Below are 19381 nucleotides of genomic sequence, written 5' to 3'. Positions count from 1 at the left end.
CAAAGCCTAGCTGCATTCAAGGCTTCCCTGAAGGTACAGGGCTGCTAGGGGAGGAGGATTTTGGTAAACCAAACCTAAGACGGTGTGAGGGGAGGCGGCTGCGCAAGAGCGCTTAAGGCACTAATTTAAAAGTGGTTGTCTCCGAAGGGCTGTGAGTCAGGACTTGGGAAGAGGAGGCAGCTAGCTCCAGCCCTTGAATGCTACTCATCGAACACTAATTGGGGTGAAGGAGGGAAGGAACAAGCAAGGGCGGGTTCTGCCAGGCGCCCGCGGACTCCCTAAGGTCACCGCCGGACACCGGCCCAGCCCCTGCTGCTGAGGACCGCGGGTTTTCAGTAGACCCGGGCGCCGGGGGAGGCCGACGGGACAGCGCAGCCAGGGCCCGGCCTACTCGGCGTTTTCTAGCCGCCCGCCCCCGCCCACTCCCGGCCCCACCTACGTCCCGGGCTAGCCCCGCCTCCTCCCCGGACCGAAAGCGAAAGCGCGCTCGACCTCTCGTCGCTCGCTTGCTTGGGTCTGGCCCGGCCGACGACGGCAGCGGGACCGGAGTCTCGGCGTTTGCGGGCGTGGGCCCGCCGGGCGGCATGGACGGGCCGCCGGCCGCCGCTGGCGGGGACGTCTCCCTGCACAACTTCAGCGCGAGGCTGTGGGAGCAGCTCGTCCACTTCCACGTCATGCGGCTGACGGACTCGCTTTTCCTGTGGGTGGGGGCCACGCCTCACCTGCGCAACCTCGCGGTGGCCATGTGCAATCGCTACGTGAGTGCGGGTCGGGAGGGGGCGGAGGCTGGGGGAAGGACTGGGAATGCCGGCCGGCTTGGAAGGTTGGGGTGCGAGGGGTCGAGCGGGTATGGGGGCGGGGGCTGGGAGGCAAGGTGACTGAGGGTCCAGGCACGTGACTGAGGGTCCAGGCACACGCCTGGTGCCCGCCCGGAATAGTAGGGGTTGTGGTTCCCTACTTGTGCCCTCAGTCTTTCCTGGGCCCAGGGGGCCTCGGGGCTCTCCGGAACTCTTCCTGTGATGTCTTAAGGAACCGGGGTTCTGGCCTGCACCATCCGTGGGGAGCCGAATGCCGTCGGCCGGGCGTGGGCCCCCAGGCGATCCCCGCCTATCCCTTCCTCCTCTATCTTTAAGGCGGGCGCCCCTCTGCTGGCTCCTCGAGCCCCGCTCAGTAGTTGGAACGTTCAGGGCTTTGTCGTGGGACTTCTGTCTGGTCACACTCCCCCTCCCGGAGGATGGTATCCACGTCTTAGTTTTCCTGCCATCTCTGTATTGAACACACCTAATTTTCTTTGTTTCCAGTACAGACCTCGGACTCCTGTGTCTCCACCTGAAAATCTGATAGGCATCTCACACTAGACATATTTTAAGATCCAACTCCTTCCTCCCCGCCCAACCCCCTCCCCCTCCCCCCCCCCCCCGCTACTTCTAAGGTGCTGCTTTTTTTTTAAATATGTAATTTATTGTCAAATTGGTTTCCATGCAATACCCAGTGCTCATCCCAACAGGTGCCCTCCTCAATGCCCATCACCCACCTACCCCCCAACCCCCATCAACCCTCAGTTCATTCTCAGTATTTAAAAGAGTCTCTTATGGTTTGCCTCCTTTCCTCTCTGTAACTTTTTTCCCCTCCTTCTTCTCCCCCTTGGTCTTCTGTTGAGTTTCTAATGATCCACATATGAGTGAAAACATAGGGTATCTGTCTTTCTCTGCCTGACTTATTTCCCTTATAACACTCTCCAGTTCCATCCATGTTGCTACAAGTGGTCAGATTTCATTCTTTCTCATTGCCAAGTAGTATTGCGTTGTATATATAAAACACATCTTTATCCATTCGTCAGTTGGTGGACATTTAGGTTCTTTCCATAATTTGGCTATTGTTGCAAGTGCTCCTGTGCATCAGCACTCCTGTATTCCTTGGGTAAATTCCTAGCAGTGCTATTGCTGGGTCATAGGGTAGGTCTATTTTTAATTTTCTGAGGAACCTCCACACTGCTTTCCAGAGTGGCTGCACCAGTTTGCATTCCCACCAACAGTGCAAGAGGGTTCCTGTTTCTCCACATCCTCTCCAGCATCTATAGTCTCCTGATTTGTTCATTTTAGCCACTCTGACTGGAGTGAGGTGATATCTGAGTGTGGTTTTGATTTGTATTTCCCTGATGAGGAGTGACATTGAGCATCTTTTCATGTGCCTGTTGGCTATCTGGATGTTTTCTTTAGAAAAGTAAGACCTAACTCTTAACCTCTTCCCTCAGACCTGCTTCTTTCACAGCCAGCCCATCTGTTGTTGTGGAAACTCCGTTCGAACCTTGATTACTCTCCCACTCTCCCCATGGCGAGTGTCAGTGAATCTGTAGGCACTGCCGTCCATCAACACAGGGGGAATCCAACCACCCTGTTGGCCTGGCTGGGTCAGTGAAAGAATTCACCCAAGGCAGAACAAAGGAGGTAGAAGTTTATTGAATACACCGCAAGGGAGCTGGGGGAAGGACAGCAAGGGAGAGACTGCCTGGAGGCAGTGGTGAGGGGCTGTAGTTAAGGGGGTGTGGGTTCTAATGGAATTTTCCTTTTTTGGTACCTGTGTTACGGAACCAGGCTGGAACCCTGGCGGAAAAACCAAGCGGCACTAGGAGATCTTTGTGGATTGGAGATAATTATTTCACACCAGTGTTCTCAGAGGAGACTGTTTCTCCAAAGGTCTGAGCCCGGAATGCAAGTGAGGAGGGTAATTTATAGCCGCCAGCTTCCATATCTGTGGGGGTTTTCCTGCACACAGCAAAGGAAGAAGAACCTGGAGGAGGGGTCTCTAAGCTAGAGACCAGAGTTTGTTTTAGTTCCTTTGGCCATCTTTGGCGTACTTTCTTTACTTCTCCAACACCTGTGCCCAAGTGTAAGTAACCCACCCATTGGTCAGCTAGGACTTAAGGATATTTTGAGGTGGGTCACCTAATGGGCCTGTTTGTATTCAGCCAAGGGGTTGGAGGGCACTGTGGGCCCTTCTATCTTACTCAGGTTTCCATTGTTCAAGTTGGTTGCCTAAAAGGTTGCTTACACACCTCTCACCTCCTTTCCAGCCTGCCCTCGGTGAAGCCCGCAGCATCTCCTTTCCTCCTAGCCTGATTCCCCCTTTGCTGTTTGTGTTCATTTCTTAGAGCTGCTGTGACAAAGTTTCACAAACTGGGGGGCTTAAACCAACCAAGATCTATTCCCTCACAGTTCTGGAGGCCGGAAGTCCAAAGTCAAGGTGTCGGCAGGGCTGGTTCCTTCTGGTGGCTCGTAGGGAGAAATCTTCCCATGCCTCTCCCATCTTCTGGTGTTGGGGGCAATCCTGGCATTCCTTGGCTTGTGGCTTCATCACTCAGATCTCTGCCTGTGGTGTCACTGGCCATCTTCTCTGTGTGTTTCTCTGTGTGTTTTCTTGTAAAGACCCCAGTCATAATAGATTAAGGGTCCACCCTATTCCATTATGACCTCATCTTAACTTACATCTCTGCAAAGACCCTATTTCCAGTAAAGTCACATTCACAAGTGCTAAGGGTTAGGATGTGGACTTTTCTTTTTGGAGGACACAGTTCAGCCCACAACACTGCCATGTGGCTAGTTCCCTGCAGGGCAGCAGATGGCAATCAGATACTGTCATCCTTCTGCTGCAGACCTTTCAAGAGGTAACCTCAGAGTACAGGTCAGAGACTTTACAGTAACCCTTTAGGCTCTGCTACCTGGTAGAGCTCCCCTGCTACTGCCTTCCTCCCTGCTTTAGTACATGGGCATGCCCCAGTGTTGCTTCCTCTGCAGTTTATTGTCAGTATCCATGGTGGAGGTGAGGTTTGTCTGGTTTAGGAGTAGCCTGGCAAGCTGCTCATTAAATCATTGCTGAATGAAACAATGAGGCCCCCCTGGAGGAACTCTGGGTTTGCTAGGGAGGGCTACCAGTAGTAACCTGCAGCTTGGCAGACTGTAAGGATTGGAATCTCTAAGGGGCCCTTGGGGTGGTGGGCAATCAGAGGAGAGAGCCATCAGGCAGGACCTGGGTAAGGCTTCGGGAAGGAGACAGCCTCTGAATGGGACCTCTGGATGTCTTCACACAGTGTCCTTCTTCTGCCCTTTCCCTTCTTGCTGTTCTTTTCCTGGGTGGGTTTTCTTTGATTTCTTTTCTGGTGGGTACCCGCAGCTGGGCCTTTGGGCAGGTGGCAGTTCCATGTCTTCTTTCATTGGAGGGGAGAGGTAGAGGGTCTGCGGGGGCACAGGGTGATGGATACGGTGGTGTGTTTGGAGCTTGTGGTGCCCTGGAACCTCCTTCTTTCATAGTCCTAAGGCTATAGTCATAGACAGTGGGTTAGGCTGTGGGTCACATGGGGCCCAGGACTGCTCATTAGTAAAACCAGGCATTGCTTCCTTGAATCAATTTCAGGATTCCTCCTGTGGGCTGCTTTGGTGCAGTTTGGCAGTCTGACCATTTGGTAGTCATAGTTCCTAGAAGGGTGTATTTTCTCAAATGGAAACTCACATTCCATGAAGATCAGGTAGGAAAAGGAAAAGGGGCCAGTCTCAGTTACCAGACCTGTCAGAAGTTCATTCCCCACTTATTGGCCACCTTGTGTACCTGTACATTGTCCTTCAGGAACAGAGCACCCAGCCAACCGGAGAGAAGTGTAGACCAAAGCTTACAGCAGGAAACACAAGATTCCTGTGGAATAGGGCTTGGCAAACCAGGACCTACAGGCTGGCCTGCTGCCAGTCTACTTTTGTAACAAAGTTTTATTGGAACATAGATCTGCCCATCCATTCAGTAATGTCTGTCAGAGCTTTTGTAATTTGATAGCAGCATCAAACAGTTACAACTGGACCTTCTCCATAAAAAACTAAATGATTGAGGGGCTCCTGGGTGGCTCAGTCGGTAAAGTGTCAGACTTCAGCTCAGGTCATGATCTCGTGGTTTATGAGTTCTAGCCCCTCATCGGGCCCTGTGCTGACAGCTCAGAGCCTGGAACCTGCTTCAAATTCTGTCTCCCTCTCTCTCTGCCCCTCCCCCACTCGTGCTTTGTTTCTCTCACTGTCAAAAATAAATAGAAACAGTTAAAAAAAGCAACAACAACGACAAAAACCTAAACGATTTACCCTCTGGCCCTTCCTAGGAAAAGGTTGTTGTTGGCCCATGCATGGAGGATGGCACCAAAGGGTCTGTGATGTCTCCTCCCTCCTCCCTTTCCCCTCTACCCCCACACGCAAGACAAGACCATCTAGAACAAAATCACATGCCCTGCTTTTCTTCCAGCTGGCCCCACGTGGTCTGTTTGTGGCACCACAAGAGGCTTTAGAACAAGGGTGATACAGATTCCCCCAACATGATGGAGGCTGGCCTGAGACCAGGGAAAAGGGGACATGGGGCCCTATTTGCTCAGGTAATTTAGCATGTGTTGGGCCCACTTGGTGCCCCATCCACAGTAAAACTGTCTAGGCCTATGTGTGCCTGGGAGACCAGTTGGGTGCAGTATGATTTTGGAAATTGTAACGAAGTACTAAGGGTAACAATATGGAGTTTTTAGTTTTGTTTTTGGTGGGAAATGACCACCTTGTTAAGGTAGATTTTCTAGAGTTTAGATACTATTAGCATAGAGCTGAATGTTGAACTTGAACTTTGTAAACAGCATATTCATTAAGATCATGTTTTTGTTATCTTTTCAAAAAAAAGCTTGCAGTAAATGCTTTTGTTCTTACCCTGTGTTTTTTGATCATCTCTTATAGACCTGAACAAGTTCTCTCTCCTTTTGAAGTGACTTTGAACCCCTAGGAGACAAAGAGCAGTCTCTGATCCATGCTTTACTCACAGTATCTGGCACACAGCAGGTGTTTGTTCAGTTCACCTGTCTCTACCTGGACAGTGTGGGGGGATGGGCACCAACCCCAGAGCCTTTGGTGGCAGCTTATTCTTCTAAAAATCTTGCCTCTGTACTGAGGCTGTTTCTTTTAGAAGTCTAATATTTTGATAGAAGTAAGTTTGACCATATTATAAGTTAGTGATTTTTTTTCTCCTAAGCTAGGTAGGAAGTTTAATGGTAAGGGGAGTTACTTCCAAAAGTAATTGGATGGGGCGCCTGGGTGGCTCAGTCAGTTAAGCGTTCGACTCTTGATTTCGGCTCAGGTTATGATCTCCTGGTTTATGAGTTTGAGCCCCTCATTGAACTTTGGGCTGGCAGTGTGGAGCCTGCTTGGGATATTCTCTCTCTCTCTCTCTCTCTCTCTCTCTCTCTCTCTCTCTGTCTCTCTCCCCCTCCCTCCCTCCCTCCCTCCTTCCCTCCCACTTTTTCTCTCTCTCTCTCTTTCTCTTTCTCTCTCTCAAAATAAACAAACAAGCAAAACCCCAAAGTAATTGGAAGTAAGATTTCTTCTAAATTTCAGAAGGGCCACATTTATTTATCTTTAGTTTTATTGCTTCTTATCTGAAATGAGGATTGGCCAAACATAATCTGATGTTCCTTTATTCGTTATATGGACCCTGATGACTGATGTCCTTTTGCAAACTCATAGGGCCCTTGTTGACCTTGAAGAGCGTAGACCCCTTCAGGGGCATGGAGCCGTGTGCTCTCTTACAGGTCTGGATGAGGAGATTGGCGTCCTGCCTTCTCCGTTGATGCCTGACTTGCGGGCTAGAGGGACCTGGTAGCAGTGGCACCCAGACTCTGTGACGAGCTTTCCTCTGTGCCCTTAATGACCTCTTGGTGGTAATGTTGCCCTTCAGCATGCTTTGGGGCTTCCAACCCTAAAACAAGCCTTTTGTGTAAAGTAAGTCTTATCGCTTATTAACAGCACTGTGATGCCAGCTTCAAGTGTCTGTACTAGCTCTGTGACATCACATACAGTAGAGGGTTAACCGACCTGGCTGTTGACACAGATGCCAGACCTTCCTCCTCTTGGTAAAAGTGTCTAACCTACCAGAACCTGCCATTGCCAGGAAGGATGAGTCAGAAGCTACAGAAGTTTGGCCTATGGAGAAGCAGCATTGTTTTCTTTGTTTCTTTTTAGGATTCCATCCCCGTGTCTACCTCCCTCCTTGGAGACACTTCTGATACGACCTCCTCTGGCCTTGCCCAGCGCTTAGGTACGTGCCCACGGCTGGTGCTGCAGGAGCAGCTGGGTGGGGACCTCGCTGTTTTTTTTTTTTTTTTTTTTTTCAACGTTTATTTATTTTTGGGACAGAGAGAGACAGAGCATGAACAGGGGAGGGGCAGAGAGAGAGGGAGACACAGAATCGGAAACAGGCTCCAGGCTCCGAGCCATCAGCCCAGAGCCTGACGCGGGGCTCGAACTCACGGACCGCGAGATCGTGACCTGGCTGAAGTCGGACGCTTAACCGACTGCGCAACCCAGGCGCCCCAGGGGACCTCGCTGTTTAATGGAACCATGAGGCCGGTGACTTTAGAAGGAAAGAATCCTTGTATTGAGAGATGAGCACAGATGTCTTCTTTAAGGAGGGCTTGTCCATGCCCTTGACCATGACCACTGTCTCAGGGCCAGCATGTTCTTAAGGGCCTCCCACGTCATGCCTTGGCTGCTGTGCAAGCTGATGAATGACAAGGTGATTCAGTTCCTTCCTGTAAACACATTACCTCCTCGTGGGAGGAGAGTGTGAGTGGTGCCCACGGTACCTATCAGGCAGTGGCTCTGGGTAGCCGCCTGGTGACTCAGGAGACCCTGGGCAGCCGCCTGCCAGCACTGCATAGGAGGGATTGTCCTTGTTCAGAGATCGCAAGAGGGGAGGCTGGCCTGACCTGAGTGTGGCATGGAGGGTGGTGAGCAAGAATGAGAGGTTAAAAGCGCCACCCTCTCCCGGGCCCCAAACACATACTTTCTGGAAATACCCAGGTAGTTGGGGTCAGGATGGTATGTGTTCTGCCCTCTGCCAGTGCTCAGTCACCACGTCTCCCAGCGCACCTGGAGACATGGGACAGCCGGGCAACCTCTGTCTCCTCCTCGGGCATCGTGTTCACCAGTGCTCCCTGTCAGTTCGGTTCCAGAGCCCATTATGGGGCCCCATGTCCTGGTGCTGGGGTGTACAGTGGCTGAGGTCTGGGTCCTGACTTTAAGAAGCTTCTGGTTTAGTGGCACTGACATTTCTATCAACCTATCCCTGCTTAGTGGAAGTTTATATGCTGGTCACTCAGGGAGGCAACTGGGTGAACAGCACAGCCACACACTGGAGGGGGGGAGGGGGAGGAGGGGGCAGGGTGAGGACTGGTCATTCTAGACTTGCCACTCTGAGTTCTGTGTGTGAGGAGGGCCAACCACGAGGGCAGCTGTGGCATTTTAGGAATATCTACTGTACCTTTTTAGAGAAACCTGGCTACTAACTAGTGTGCGCTAGTAACCAAACTAGTAAGTTCTGGTAACTTGTTATTAGGAAGTAATTTTACATTTACAGAAAATTTGCCCCAAAGATACAGGGAATTTCTGCTTAGCCTTCGCCTAGATTCCCAGTTGCTCTCATTCCCTGTGTTGATACTATTTTTTTTCTGAACCACGTGAAGTTAGTTGACGACAAGATGCCCCTTGGCTTCTACGTGCATCACTCTGTGTTTACCAGCGTTGAAGGGCTGACACACATAATATCGTATAGACCACTGCATGCCCTGCCTGGTCAGACGAAGACGTGGGAGAGTGTTCATGTTTATAGGATCACCCCAGTGTGAGAGACGGATTCTGGTAGAGGATGGCGGGGGCTTGTTTGCTGTGCCACGAATAAATTGTTTATGCCAATAAAGTAAGATGGGCCCAAGGGTACCCTTGAGATGAAAGCCTAGGAGCAGTTTGTATGCAACAAACTATTACTTTTTTTTAGTTTTGTGCAAATTTTAACAAATATTTTTCCTATGTGGTTTCCATCAATTTATAATAATCTGTATAAATTGTGACAGAACATAGACAAAATAAGTCCTCACCAACTTATTATTAAACTCAGATATTAACGAAGGGTCCCTCCTGCCTTGTTATCAGCAAAACCTGGCAGTCCTGAGTCCTGAGTCCCAGCAAGGACAGGCACACAGAAAAAGCTGGAAAAGTCAGTGGTATGATGTGGCTGGGTCTGGTGATGCACTGGTGCTGGGGTCACCAGGGGGCTGTCCAGCACTGCCCTTCCCTGTTCTGGTCATCTCGAGCTTAGGTCTGGACCCTGCCGTTGAAAATACATTGCTTGTGTAGAGGGGTAATGAGAAGAGAGAAGCATCCTGAAACAGTATCTTTGTTTGTTTGTTTGTTTTTAACTTTTTTAAATGTTTATTTATTTTTGAGAGAGAGAGAGAGACACAGCATGAGCGGGGAGGGGCAGAGAGAGAGAGGGAGGCAGAATCTGAAGCAGGCTCCAGGCTCTGAGCTGTCAGTGTGGAGCCCAACGTGGGGCTTGAACTCAAACTGTGAGGTCATGACCTGAGCCGAAGTTGGATGCTTAACTGACTGAGCCACCCAGGCGCTCCCTGAAACGGTATCTTATATGGAGGATGAAAGGAAGTAGAAAAAGAGAAGATCTAGTGGGTTCAGAGTAACCCCAGAAGCATTGGAGGGCTTTGGTGTGCATGGGGACACCCTCATTCTGTGCAGCACAGAGGGCACAGCTGGGTCTGCTGGGTGAACAGTGCAGGCAGATAGTTTTGCTCCCTGTAAGAACCTGTCTGAACAAGTAGAGTGACTGCCCCCCCCCCCCCCCCTTCTAGGGACAAGGAATTTCCTGCCACCGAACAAGAGTAGGCCGAGTGGGCTGTGACTTGACAGATGCCAACCTCACCTCACCTCACCTCACCTCACCTCACCTCACCTCACCTCACCTCACCGTGTTTTCACCTTTGATGACAGGGCTGGCATGGTCATCTGATGTCTGTGGGCTGGGGGAGGGTGGGTGGGTGTCTCTGTGGGGAGTAGGAGTTTGCACTTGCCCTGTGGGTGTGGTGAGGCCAGGTTGAGTGAGGAGGCGTCATCACTGGTGTGGTCGATATTTAACTGGTTTAGGCTTACTGCCTGAATTGGCTTCAGGATAGGTCTTTCTGATTCTGGGCATGTGACTGTGCTTGATTTTTGTAGTTGGAGCAGTACATCCCAACTGTTGGTTCTGTAGAAAGGGTCAAAATGTCTCTTCAACATCAAATTGAAAGTCCTACATTTGTGTGTATATGCACACAATATGTGCATGTAAGTGTGTGTTATATAAATGTACAGAAATGTAGCCCCAGGATTATCCTTGGGAAAAGACTGGAATTGGTAGAGAGGGTGGTACTGAAGGAGAAATTAAGTATTTTAAATACTTTGGTATTATCTGTATTTTAAAAAAGTGAAAAAAAACCCCACAAAAAAACAAACCAACTTTTTAAGTAGAATAGTGGATTAGCGCTTGGATCCCCTGGAGGGCTTGTGAAGCAGGTTGCTGGCCCCACCCCCTGCTTCCGGGATGGGGGCCTGAGAATCTGCAGCTCTAACAAGCTCTCAGGTGCTGCTGCTGAGGTGGGGCCATGCTTGGAGAACCACTGTGGCAGAGAGCAGGAGGGGGTCTCAATGACTGTAGTCTGCATTTGTGGCCGCTGCTGGGGAAGAGCATTACAGATTAGATCCACCTTCTCTCCCTGCGACCTCGCTGTCTTGTCCCAGGCATCTCTCTGCTGTGAGGTAGGTGTGAGGTGCACACAGCCTCCAGGCTTTTCAGTCACGTCTGTGCCAATGTTTTCTCTTTTTAGCCAGGAAGACCAACAAACAAGTGTTTGTCAGCTATAACCTTCAAAACACGGACAGTAACTTCGCATTACTCGTAGAAAACAGGATCAAGGAAGAAATGGAGGCTTTTCCGGAAAAGTTCTAGGCAGAGTGGCAGAAGTGAGGATTTGTAACTTATGTACAATGTACATTTAAATAAATGGATTGAATTTCACTGTTTGTCATTAGGTTCATGTATGTGTTGACGTTTTGTTTTTAAAGGGTTAATCTTCCTAACTTTCCTTCTTCCCCCTCACCAGCTTGTGGGCCAAAGGCTACAATTGATCAGCTTGGGGGAGGAGAAAAGCAAAATGGGCAGGTGGGGTTCCCCTTGTGACCGCTCAGTACTAGGGAGCTGGGGTAAAAAATGGGATTTTGGGGCCCCTTCGGTGGCTCAGTTGGTTAAGTGTCCAACTTCGGCTCAGGTCATGATCTCACGGTCCGTGGGATCGAGCCCCACATCAGGCTCTGTGCTGACAGCTCAGAGCCTGGAGCTTGCTTCGGATTCTGTGTCTCCCTCTCTCTCTCTGCCCCTCCCCAACTCATGCTCTGTCTCTTTCCATCTCTCAAAAATGAATAAATGTTAAAAAAAATTTTTTTTAAATAAAATAAAAAGGGATTTTGTTGGAACTGATAATTTAGGAAGGAGGTAAATTAGTTATGACCCTGCTGTGTACATTCCCAATTAGAATTAAGGTAATAAGTCTTTGTGCTTCACGTTATGTTCTTCCTGTCCCATTCTGGCTGAGCCTTTTCCCAGCATGGCTCCTCCTGCCGTGTTCTCCCTTGGGCCTGGGTCCAGTCCTGCCTCACACTGCTCACTGGATTTATGGACTGGGTGAAGTTGTAACTTCTCTGGCCCCTGTTTCCTCACCTGTAAATCAAGAATAATCTCTGCCTTGACTGGGTTGTTAGGATTAAGTACAACTACATGTTTTGCAGACTCTGTGAGTGCCCTCACAATTTAGATGTCAGTTATTGTATTTATCCACTTCATTTTTTTTTTTTTTTTTTTTTTTTTTCAACGTTTATTTATTTTTGGGACAGAGAGAGACAGAGAATGAACGGGGGAGGGGCAGAGAGAGAGGGAGACACAGAATCGGAAACAGGCTCCAGGCTCTGAGCCATCAGCCCAGAGCCCGACGCGGGGCTCGAACTCACGGACCGCGAGATCGTGACCTGGCTGAAGTCGGACGCTTAACCGACTGCGCCACCCAGGCGCCCCTATCCACTTCATTTTTATGGATCCAAATGCTTTAGTTCCTCCTTGCTCTTGCTATCACTTTCTTTTCTGCCAAGTCCTAAGAACCTGCTTTGGCTACCTTCGATCTGTAGCCCTTTCCTGCCTGCCACGTGTAGTGGATTCCGGACTTTCTAGTTTCCCACACTACACATTTTCTTTCACACTCTTTTCTAAAAGCCAGTATTTCATGGGTCAGTGGCTCCTAACCCCAGCTTCACATCTGAATCCCTGGGGTGGCCTTCACAGATTGCCCACGCCTGACCTTCCCCAGAGGTTCAGATGGCCTGCGGCCCAGGTTTTGGTGGCGTTGGAAAGCTCCCCACAATGTTGCTCTGCAGAGGCAGGGTTGAGGACCCCTGGCAAAGGATTTTCTAGTCTTCAGGGTCCATGTGGACCCCTTTTGTTGCTAGAGGCAGATAGTTGAGGGCCCTGTAACATGTTTCATGCAGTGGCAAAAGTCTCATACTGAGCTAGTAGGCAACCAGGGGTGGGTACACTCTGGCCAGGACATAAAGGCACTTGAGAGGAGCCGATCTGGGGTTTAAGACACTTGCCTCCTTTGCAGACTTCCTGTGCTAATGTCGAAGGCCTCGGCCACATGGTAGGTTACAAGCACGGTGGGCCCCTCTCTAAGAAGAGTAAGTAACACAAAATCAGGGATATGGAGAGAAGAGTTTGGTATAAATACTTTATTAAAGAAATAGTGTTTTCTTGTTAAAAAATACTACATTAAAGAGAGTTTGGGTTATCAGTCTTTCCTCCCAGAATCACAGTGTAAGAGAGTCATTTCTTGACCTCTCTAGGGACTGTCAGGCCACAGAATAGGACATCAACACACAAGAGAAAAGAACTCTCCAATTTCCTGATGGCTCCCGTTTCTCAGGTGGTTTGAGACTATCACTAAGTGAACAGTTTGTGTTTACTCCAATCTCTGCCTCTGCCTGCCTTTTAAGACTAGGACCCTGCAAGCGAGGTAAGAGGCCACCCGCTGTCCCCTCAGGGTGAGAGTAAAGACTCGGTTTACAGAGGCGCTGAAGTAGGGACAGTGAGAGCTGCATAAACAGGTAGAGTTTTTATTACTTTGTAGTCAATGGTTGTGAAATGCCCTTCATTGGATACCATCAGATGAGGTAGGGAAGACATTCCAGTGGAAATTTGTTAATGGGGCAACATTTTTATTTCTGTACATTTACAAATTTTCCCCAAAGGTACAACAGATGTGACATCATGCAGACGTTTAGCTTTGAACGACAGTTCAGAACCCGATTTAGGCTTGTGCTATGAATGAGCACCTCCAGAGTAATCCCGGTCGACATGTACAGTAACACGGTTCTTACAGAGAAACCTCAAATGTTGGGGTTGCAGGAAGGACAGAGGGAAGTATTCCCCACTAGACATAACACACTGTACTGCTTTTCCAAAACACACAATACATTAAAGTGAGGTGTCCTTTAAAAGAGTTGAAGTGTGGGCTCCCCCAGCATGTGCGTGCACCTGCGCGCCACCTAGGGGCTGGGCGATGCGATGGTCACACGGTTCATTTAATGGCACTTCAGTCATTTCTTGTTTGGCTCTAGGAAGTGGTAATGTTTGAGTGCAATTACTTCCTTTACGAGGTTTATTTTTGCTCTCTTTCTGTTCTGTGGCAAAACCAACTTACCAGCCCCTTTTCCCTAGTTGAAAGTGATTATACTTTTAGAAAACAAAGCATTTAAAACTGTTTCCTATTTGTCTTGGGTGCTAATATTTAGTGCATGTGGTGTTCTTGTTGACTTCTGGAAAAGAACAAAATGAAATATCCAGCCCTGTCTCAAGTGTTCACATTTGTGCATAACTTTTATTGAAAGGGGATCACAGCTCCCTGATAGGATAGCGGGATGCACGAGTGGGTGGCAGAGGAGGAGGAGAGCTGGAGCACGTACCTTGGGATGTCTCCCCGGGCAGTGGGGGGTGGGGGTGGTGGAGGTGGTGGGGAGGGCGGACTTGAATAGCAGGTGCCTGAGAAGTGTTTCCTCACTAACGACGAAGGAAACAGGACCGAGGAGTCCACAAACACTACTGACAGGTGCCAGGGAGCTGGTGGCCTCAGCCCCCACCCATGCAGAGATGGATCAGGCTCCGGTGGGCCCCTGCTGCCTTGCTCACTTGGTACGGGATTTCCCAGTGCTCAGCCCACACGGAAGCTTTTCTGCTTTGGCTCCGTTTCGTAAAGGCATTCCTCAAGAGCTTCAGAAATCCCTAAGCTGAACCAGCAACAGGACAGGAGCTCAGCCTGACCCTGAGGCTGCTGGGAGAGAAGAGCTGTGGGACCTCTTTGCTGAGACCTCACTGATTGTTGGCAAGACAGCCTCCTTCACATCTGCCAGACTTTGGTCCCAAGAGCCCAGTCCTCACGCTAGCTTCTCTTCTAGTGGATGATGAGTTAGTCCCGATCGCTGAAGCGACAGTGCTGTCTCTGCTGCACTAGTTTTTGCAGTTGTCACGTCAGATGGAGCTCAGAGACCAAGGAACAGGACTTTTTGCTGTGCCTCGCCTCTGCCTTCCTGGATAGAGATTACTGGCAGCACATGACAGCTTCAGTACATTTCTTACAGAAGGTCTACGTGACCAGTGAGAGAACACGCTCGAGTCCTGCAGGACAGCAAGGGGGCTGTCCCAGCACTGCAAGGTGTCCCGGGGCTGGGGTGAGGGATGTAGACATGTACCCGGCCAGGAGCAGCCCCAGGGACCTCACCGGCTCCTTCCCGCCTCCCCAGCTGCCCTGTGGCCTGAATGCTGCACACGTTGTGTCCTGGACTTAATGGGTCTTGCTGCCAGGTGGCTTTGTAGCAAGTACTCTAAAAAAGGCAAAAGGTATGTCACAAGTTTGGCACGTGAAGGCTGCACAGATGTAAAGAAAGTTCTTTTTAAATTAAGGTGAATGCAGACTAACATTGAAACATGGAACAAAAGTGACTTAACCGACATGAAGGAAGGCCTGGGTGAGCTGGGCTCAGAGCAGGTAGAAATGGGGAGAGACTGCTAGGCGCCCTTCCTTCCCAGGAGGCCCTCCTTCCCAGGTGGCTTCCTTCCCAGGTGGCCTTCCTTCCCAGGTGGCCTCCTTCCCAGTCGGCCTCCTTCCCAGGCAGCCTTCTTCCCAGGTGGCCTCCTTCCCAGGCGGCCTCCGTCCCAGGTGGCCTCCATCCAGGTGGCCTTCCTTCCCAGGCAGCCTCCTTCCCAGATGGCTTTCCTTCCCAGGCAGCCTGCTTCCCAGGTGGCCTCCTTTGCAGGCAGGCTGGACACCCCAGGCACTAGTGATGAGTCAGACACAGTGCAGTTGACTCCCTGGAATCACGCATGCCTGCAAGTCTGCTCACCTCCCCAGCAATGTTTTTATCACATCTGAGGGCTCCTCCTGGGGTCTAGCAGTTTTGGAGGAGAGAGGTGGGTGGACTGAGAATAGGCCAGGTGGAAAGCTGGAAAGGGAGAAGGGGAAGTTATAGCAATCTCTTCTGGCCCTTTTGAGTTCTAGCAGCTGTCAGCTGGAAGTCACCTAGTTGCTTCACAGACTCGAGGCCACAAGTTCCCTGGAAGAACACAGCTCACAGCAAAGACACATGTCACAGAGTGCAGAGGTGGACAATTCTAGAAAGAACCCAGGCTGTCCAAAAAATCGGGTGCCTGTGTTGCTACAAGGCAGTGCCTGCCTGCGCCAGTGTTGTTTCTTAGTGGCCCCCTGGGTGTCCTTGAGGAGGCCCTCCAAGGTTCCTCTGAAGTACCCCCAGACAGGTGGAGAAAGCCTGACCTGGAAAGGCAGGAAGAAGCCTTCACTGTCTGGGACAAAAATGAGGAACACAATGAAAACCCTTGGCTATCGGGGATGGGTGTTGAACTTTGGTGAGTTATTGCTTTCTCTCCACTGGTCTTGATGCTTTAAAGAGGCTGGAGGTCAGGTGGACTCACCTGTGAGATTCCCACTCCTTGCCCTAAGCCCCCCTCTGTGCTGACGGAAGTGACAGGAAGCAGGAAGCAGGCAAAGGCAGGCTGGAGGGGGCAGCGGCTCCCACAGGCTTCGCAGTCTCTCAGCGTGAGGTCAGTGAGAGCTGACAGTCGTCCGGGCTGGTGATCTCTACGCAGTGGTGTGTGCTCGAGATGTGGGTGACGGGCTGTGTCTGGGAGAGCACCCCTCGCTCCTGTGGGTTTGCCTCAGGTGTCTGTTTCAGTTATGTCCCTAGTGGTTTTCAGTTCAGAGAGTAGCCTGTTTTCAAGTTGCACTGGCCAAGAAGCTGAGTGTGAATGGGGCGCTTTCCTGCTGGAGCCAAACCCGGGAAGGATTCCTGATCATGTTAACATGTCGCACGTCTCCACACTGTTGCTCATCGTGAGCTCGGCCAGGCAAGCCTGCGTCAGCGAACTGTGGCCGTAGTACCACTCATTGTTTAGGATTTCTGGTGAAATGTCCAAACTTTTCCCCAGACACCTTCCAGCGTCAAGTACGAAAGGATGATCCTGAAGGAAGACTAAGCTGGTTTTAATGACATCTGGGAGCTGCTTTCCCCCAACACATGGAACAGAAGCTCTTACCTCACAAACACACACACACAAAAACCCTTTAAAAACCATACACAGACTCTCTAGCAAAAACCTAATCATTTACATTTCACTCTGTCTACAATGTGGTCATGGAGATGCTCCACGACCAGTCTGCACACAGGCAGGCGGCCTTGGGGGGAGCGGGCCCAGAGGGAGCAACCCCTGGCTCCTCTGTGGGGTGCTGGGCAAGGATGGCGTGTAACCTCCAGGACCGCTGCGCTGGTTGCCTACAGCGTCCTCCTTGGTGGCCGTGTCCCTCTTCCGAAGGAGGTGGTTCCGTTTCGAGATCAGAGGAAAAGGGAATAAAGTGCTTCTTGTAAAAATGACCAAAATAAATACAAACATTTCATGGCAGAAAAGAAAGTCCAAAGGGTTATTTCCAAAGAGTCTGCTTCTTCAAACACGGTCCTTAGAGTCTTGGAAAGACAGAGTTTCCCCACACCAGTTGACAGTCTTACCATCTGTGGCATCAGCAGCAGAATTGGGTTTCCCTGCCCCCAGCCACGTGTTCAGTCCCTGGTCTGTAAACCTGTGCCCAAACAGCCCCAAACCCTTGGAGCCCACAGCGCCCCCCTTCAGGGAAGGCCATGCTGAGAGCTACATGGACTTCATGCCGTTGGCCGTGGCATTCTCCGGCAGCCCATCCCCTGCGGTGGCTGCGTCGTGGAGGCCAGAGTAGTCCTTGAGCTCGGCGTTGGTGAGCAGGAGGGGCTGCTCCCCCTTCTTGTGTGGCAGGAGTGGCTGCCGTGTGTAGTGCTCCCCATTGGAGATGTTCTCAGGCAGGCTCTGGTTCCTGCTCTCAGGCAGCAGGAGGATGCAGATGATGCAGATGAGCGTGCAGCAGGCAAAAATGATGTGGTGCAGGAAGTAGCCTTTCTGGTTGTGCAGATCGATGATGGGCGCCGTCAGCATGCCGAAGCCCGCGCTGGCCAGCACCAGCCCCAGCCCGCCGCACCTGCAGGAGGGCACGAGCACACACGGTCAGTGTCCACAGTCACAGGCCGCCATGGAAGGGCACGGCAACTCTGGGGGAGGGGGGAGGGAGGGGACACGCTTGGGCAGGATCACGGAGCAAGTTCATGGCACCACCCCAGTGTATCCCACATGATGGATATCCCAAACCACCTTTGCCTTGGCCAGCTTTGTACCACCTCTAGAGAATACTTTTTCTCACCAGCGCAAGTTGTTTTACTTTATTTTGAAAGGCAATTTCACAACACTACTATAAATGGAAAACCAGTACCACTTGCCATAAATGATATGCAATGAAAAACAAAGTATTATTAAATTATGCTCTTTCCCAAGGTTTGCTCTTCATTTAGAAACTGGGGAGTAGGGGTGGGGGTGGATTAACAGAGGTTAAAGAGAGTAATATAGACATACCAGCACTAACAGATTTTCTCGGCCATAACTAGAGAGACTGGGAGATACTTTGAAGGACAATAATTTTTCTCACCATGAGTCGTTATTTATTGTTGCACACCATACCATCATTCCCAGCTTGGGGAGCTATTATACCAGGAACCTTGCACTGTGATTGAGAGAAATTCACAGCAGCACTGGGCTCAGAAAGTTCTAAATGTAAGCCTAGAGCAAGTGCCATTTATCTCTGTTCCTCTGCCATTTGAGGGAACCTACCAAAAGTTCTAGAGAGATTAGTAGATATGCAACATTAAAATCCGTCAAAGCTCCGGGGTGCCTGGGTGGCGCAGTCGGTTGAGCGTCCGACTTCAGCCAGGTCATGACCTCGCGGTCTGTGAGTTCGAGCCCCGCGTCGGGCTCTGGGCTGATGGCTCAGAGCCTGGAGCCTGTTTCCGATTCTGTGTCTCCCTCTCTCTCTGCCCCTCCCCCGTTCATGCTCTGTCTCTCTCTGTCCCAAAAAATAAATAAACGTTGAAAAAAAAAAAAAAATCCGTCAAAGCTCCATCTCTCCTTTGACATAAAAGCATATTTTGGGGGATAAGGTATCATGTGGCCACTGAAAAAGCAGTGCAGGGCTGGGCTGCAGTAAAGGGGACCATGACATTCAGGTGACAGGAAGTCGTGGCCCCACTGGGCCCTGCAATGAACAGGCCAGGGAGGGCTGTCTGGTCTCTGCCCTGGAGCTACAATGAAGGGGCCTGATGGATGCAGTCTTGTCTCAAGAAAGGGGTCGTCTCAGAGAGCAGACCCAGACCAGTGGGCAGAGGGTACAGGGATGTGGATTTCAGTTGTTTTAAGGAAGAACTTTCACTGGAGTTGCTTAAGAGCTTATGCACCACCCTTTAGTAAAGTGACCTTTATTCTTGGATGTGCTTGGGCAGAAGGCCCCTCCCTCCAGCAGGCTCTCGGAGGAGCCTCTGATTCTCTTGGTTGGCACTATAGGTGGCTCTAACTCACAAAAGTGCTGACCTACAAGGGGATGAGACACAAAACCAATGTGCGAAAGTCAACATGCTAGCAACAAAGAAGCTGAAAATGAAATTAAGAAAATTCCAGTTATAGCAACATCAAAAGAATAAATACTTAGAAATAAAAACAAAAAAATTGCAATACTTGTATACCGAAATCTATAAATCATTGCTGAGAAAAGATTAAAAATATATAATAAATGAAGAGACGTTCCATGTTCATGGTTTGGAGGACTCAATACTGTCAAGATGGCAATTCTTCCATCTTAGAAGGAATGTATAGATGCAACACAACCCCTATCAACTTCCCAGATGACTTTTTTTTTTTCCAGAAAAAGATAATCTGATCCCAAGATTTATATGGGAATGTAAAGGACCCAGAAGAACCAAAATGATTTTGAAACGTAACAAAATTCAAGGGCTTACCTTCCCAATTTTAGGACTTA

The 19381-nt window shown here is 50.1% G+C and overlaps 2 protein-coding genes across 6 annotated transcripts in view; one reads left to right on the top strand and one right to left on the bottom strand.

The window, feature by feature from the left end:
* Positions 1 to 463: 463 nt before the first annotated feature.
* PSMG4 (proteasome assembly chaperone 4) lies at positions 464 to 10905 on the top strand. 2 transcript variants are annotated; one of them, XM_047860575.1, is made up of 3 exons: positions 464 to 758; positions 7023 to 7098; positions 9704 to 9869. In XM_047860575.1, exons 1-3 carry the CDS (start codon positions 585 to 587, stop codon positions 9751 to 9753), a joined length of 300 nt encoding a protein of 99 aa, XP_047716531.1. In that variant the 5' UTR covers positions 464 to 584; the 3' UTR covers positions 9754 to 9869. The 2 variants fall into 2 exon arrangements, with proteins under 2 accessions (XP_047716531.1, XP_047716530.1); XM_047860574.1 differs by lacking the exon at positions 9704 to 9869 and adding an exon at positions 10715 to 10905 and having other exon boundaries at positions 477 to 758.
* A 2125-nt stretch (positions 10906 to 13030) lies between these two features.
* Positions 13031 to 19381, bottom strand: part of SLC22A23 (solute carrier family 22 member 23) — a 181060-nt gene continuing 174709 nt past the window's right edge. For 2 of the 4 annotated variants that reach the window (XM_047858395.1, XM_047858402.1), the window contains one exon: positions 13031 to 17500. In XM_047858395.1, the coding sequence (XP_047714351.1) occupies positions 17143 to 17500 (358 nt within the window). In that variant the 3' untranslated portion in view covers positions 13031 to 17142. The remainder of the gene's footprint in view (positions 17501 to 19381) is intronic. The other 2 variants (XM_047858397.1, XR_007152114.1) reach the window with 2 other exon arrangements.

The sequence above is a fragment of the Prionailurus viverrinus genome, chromosome B2, assembly GCF_022837055.1.
Source record: "Prionailurus viverrinus isolate Anna chromosome B2, UM_Priviv_1.0, whole genome shotgun sequence".
Taxonomy (NCBI): domain Eukaryota; kingdom Metazoa; phylum Chordata; class Mammalia; order Carnivora; family Felidae; genus Prionailurus; species Prionailurus viverrinus.
The sequence above is the reverse complement of the archived record's forward strand: the minus strand, read 5'-3'. Positions and strand labels throughout refer to the sequence as shown.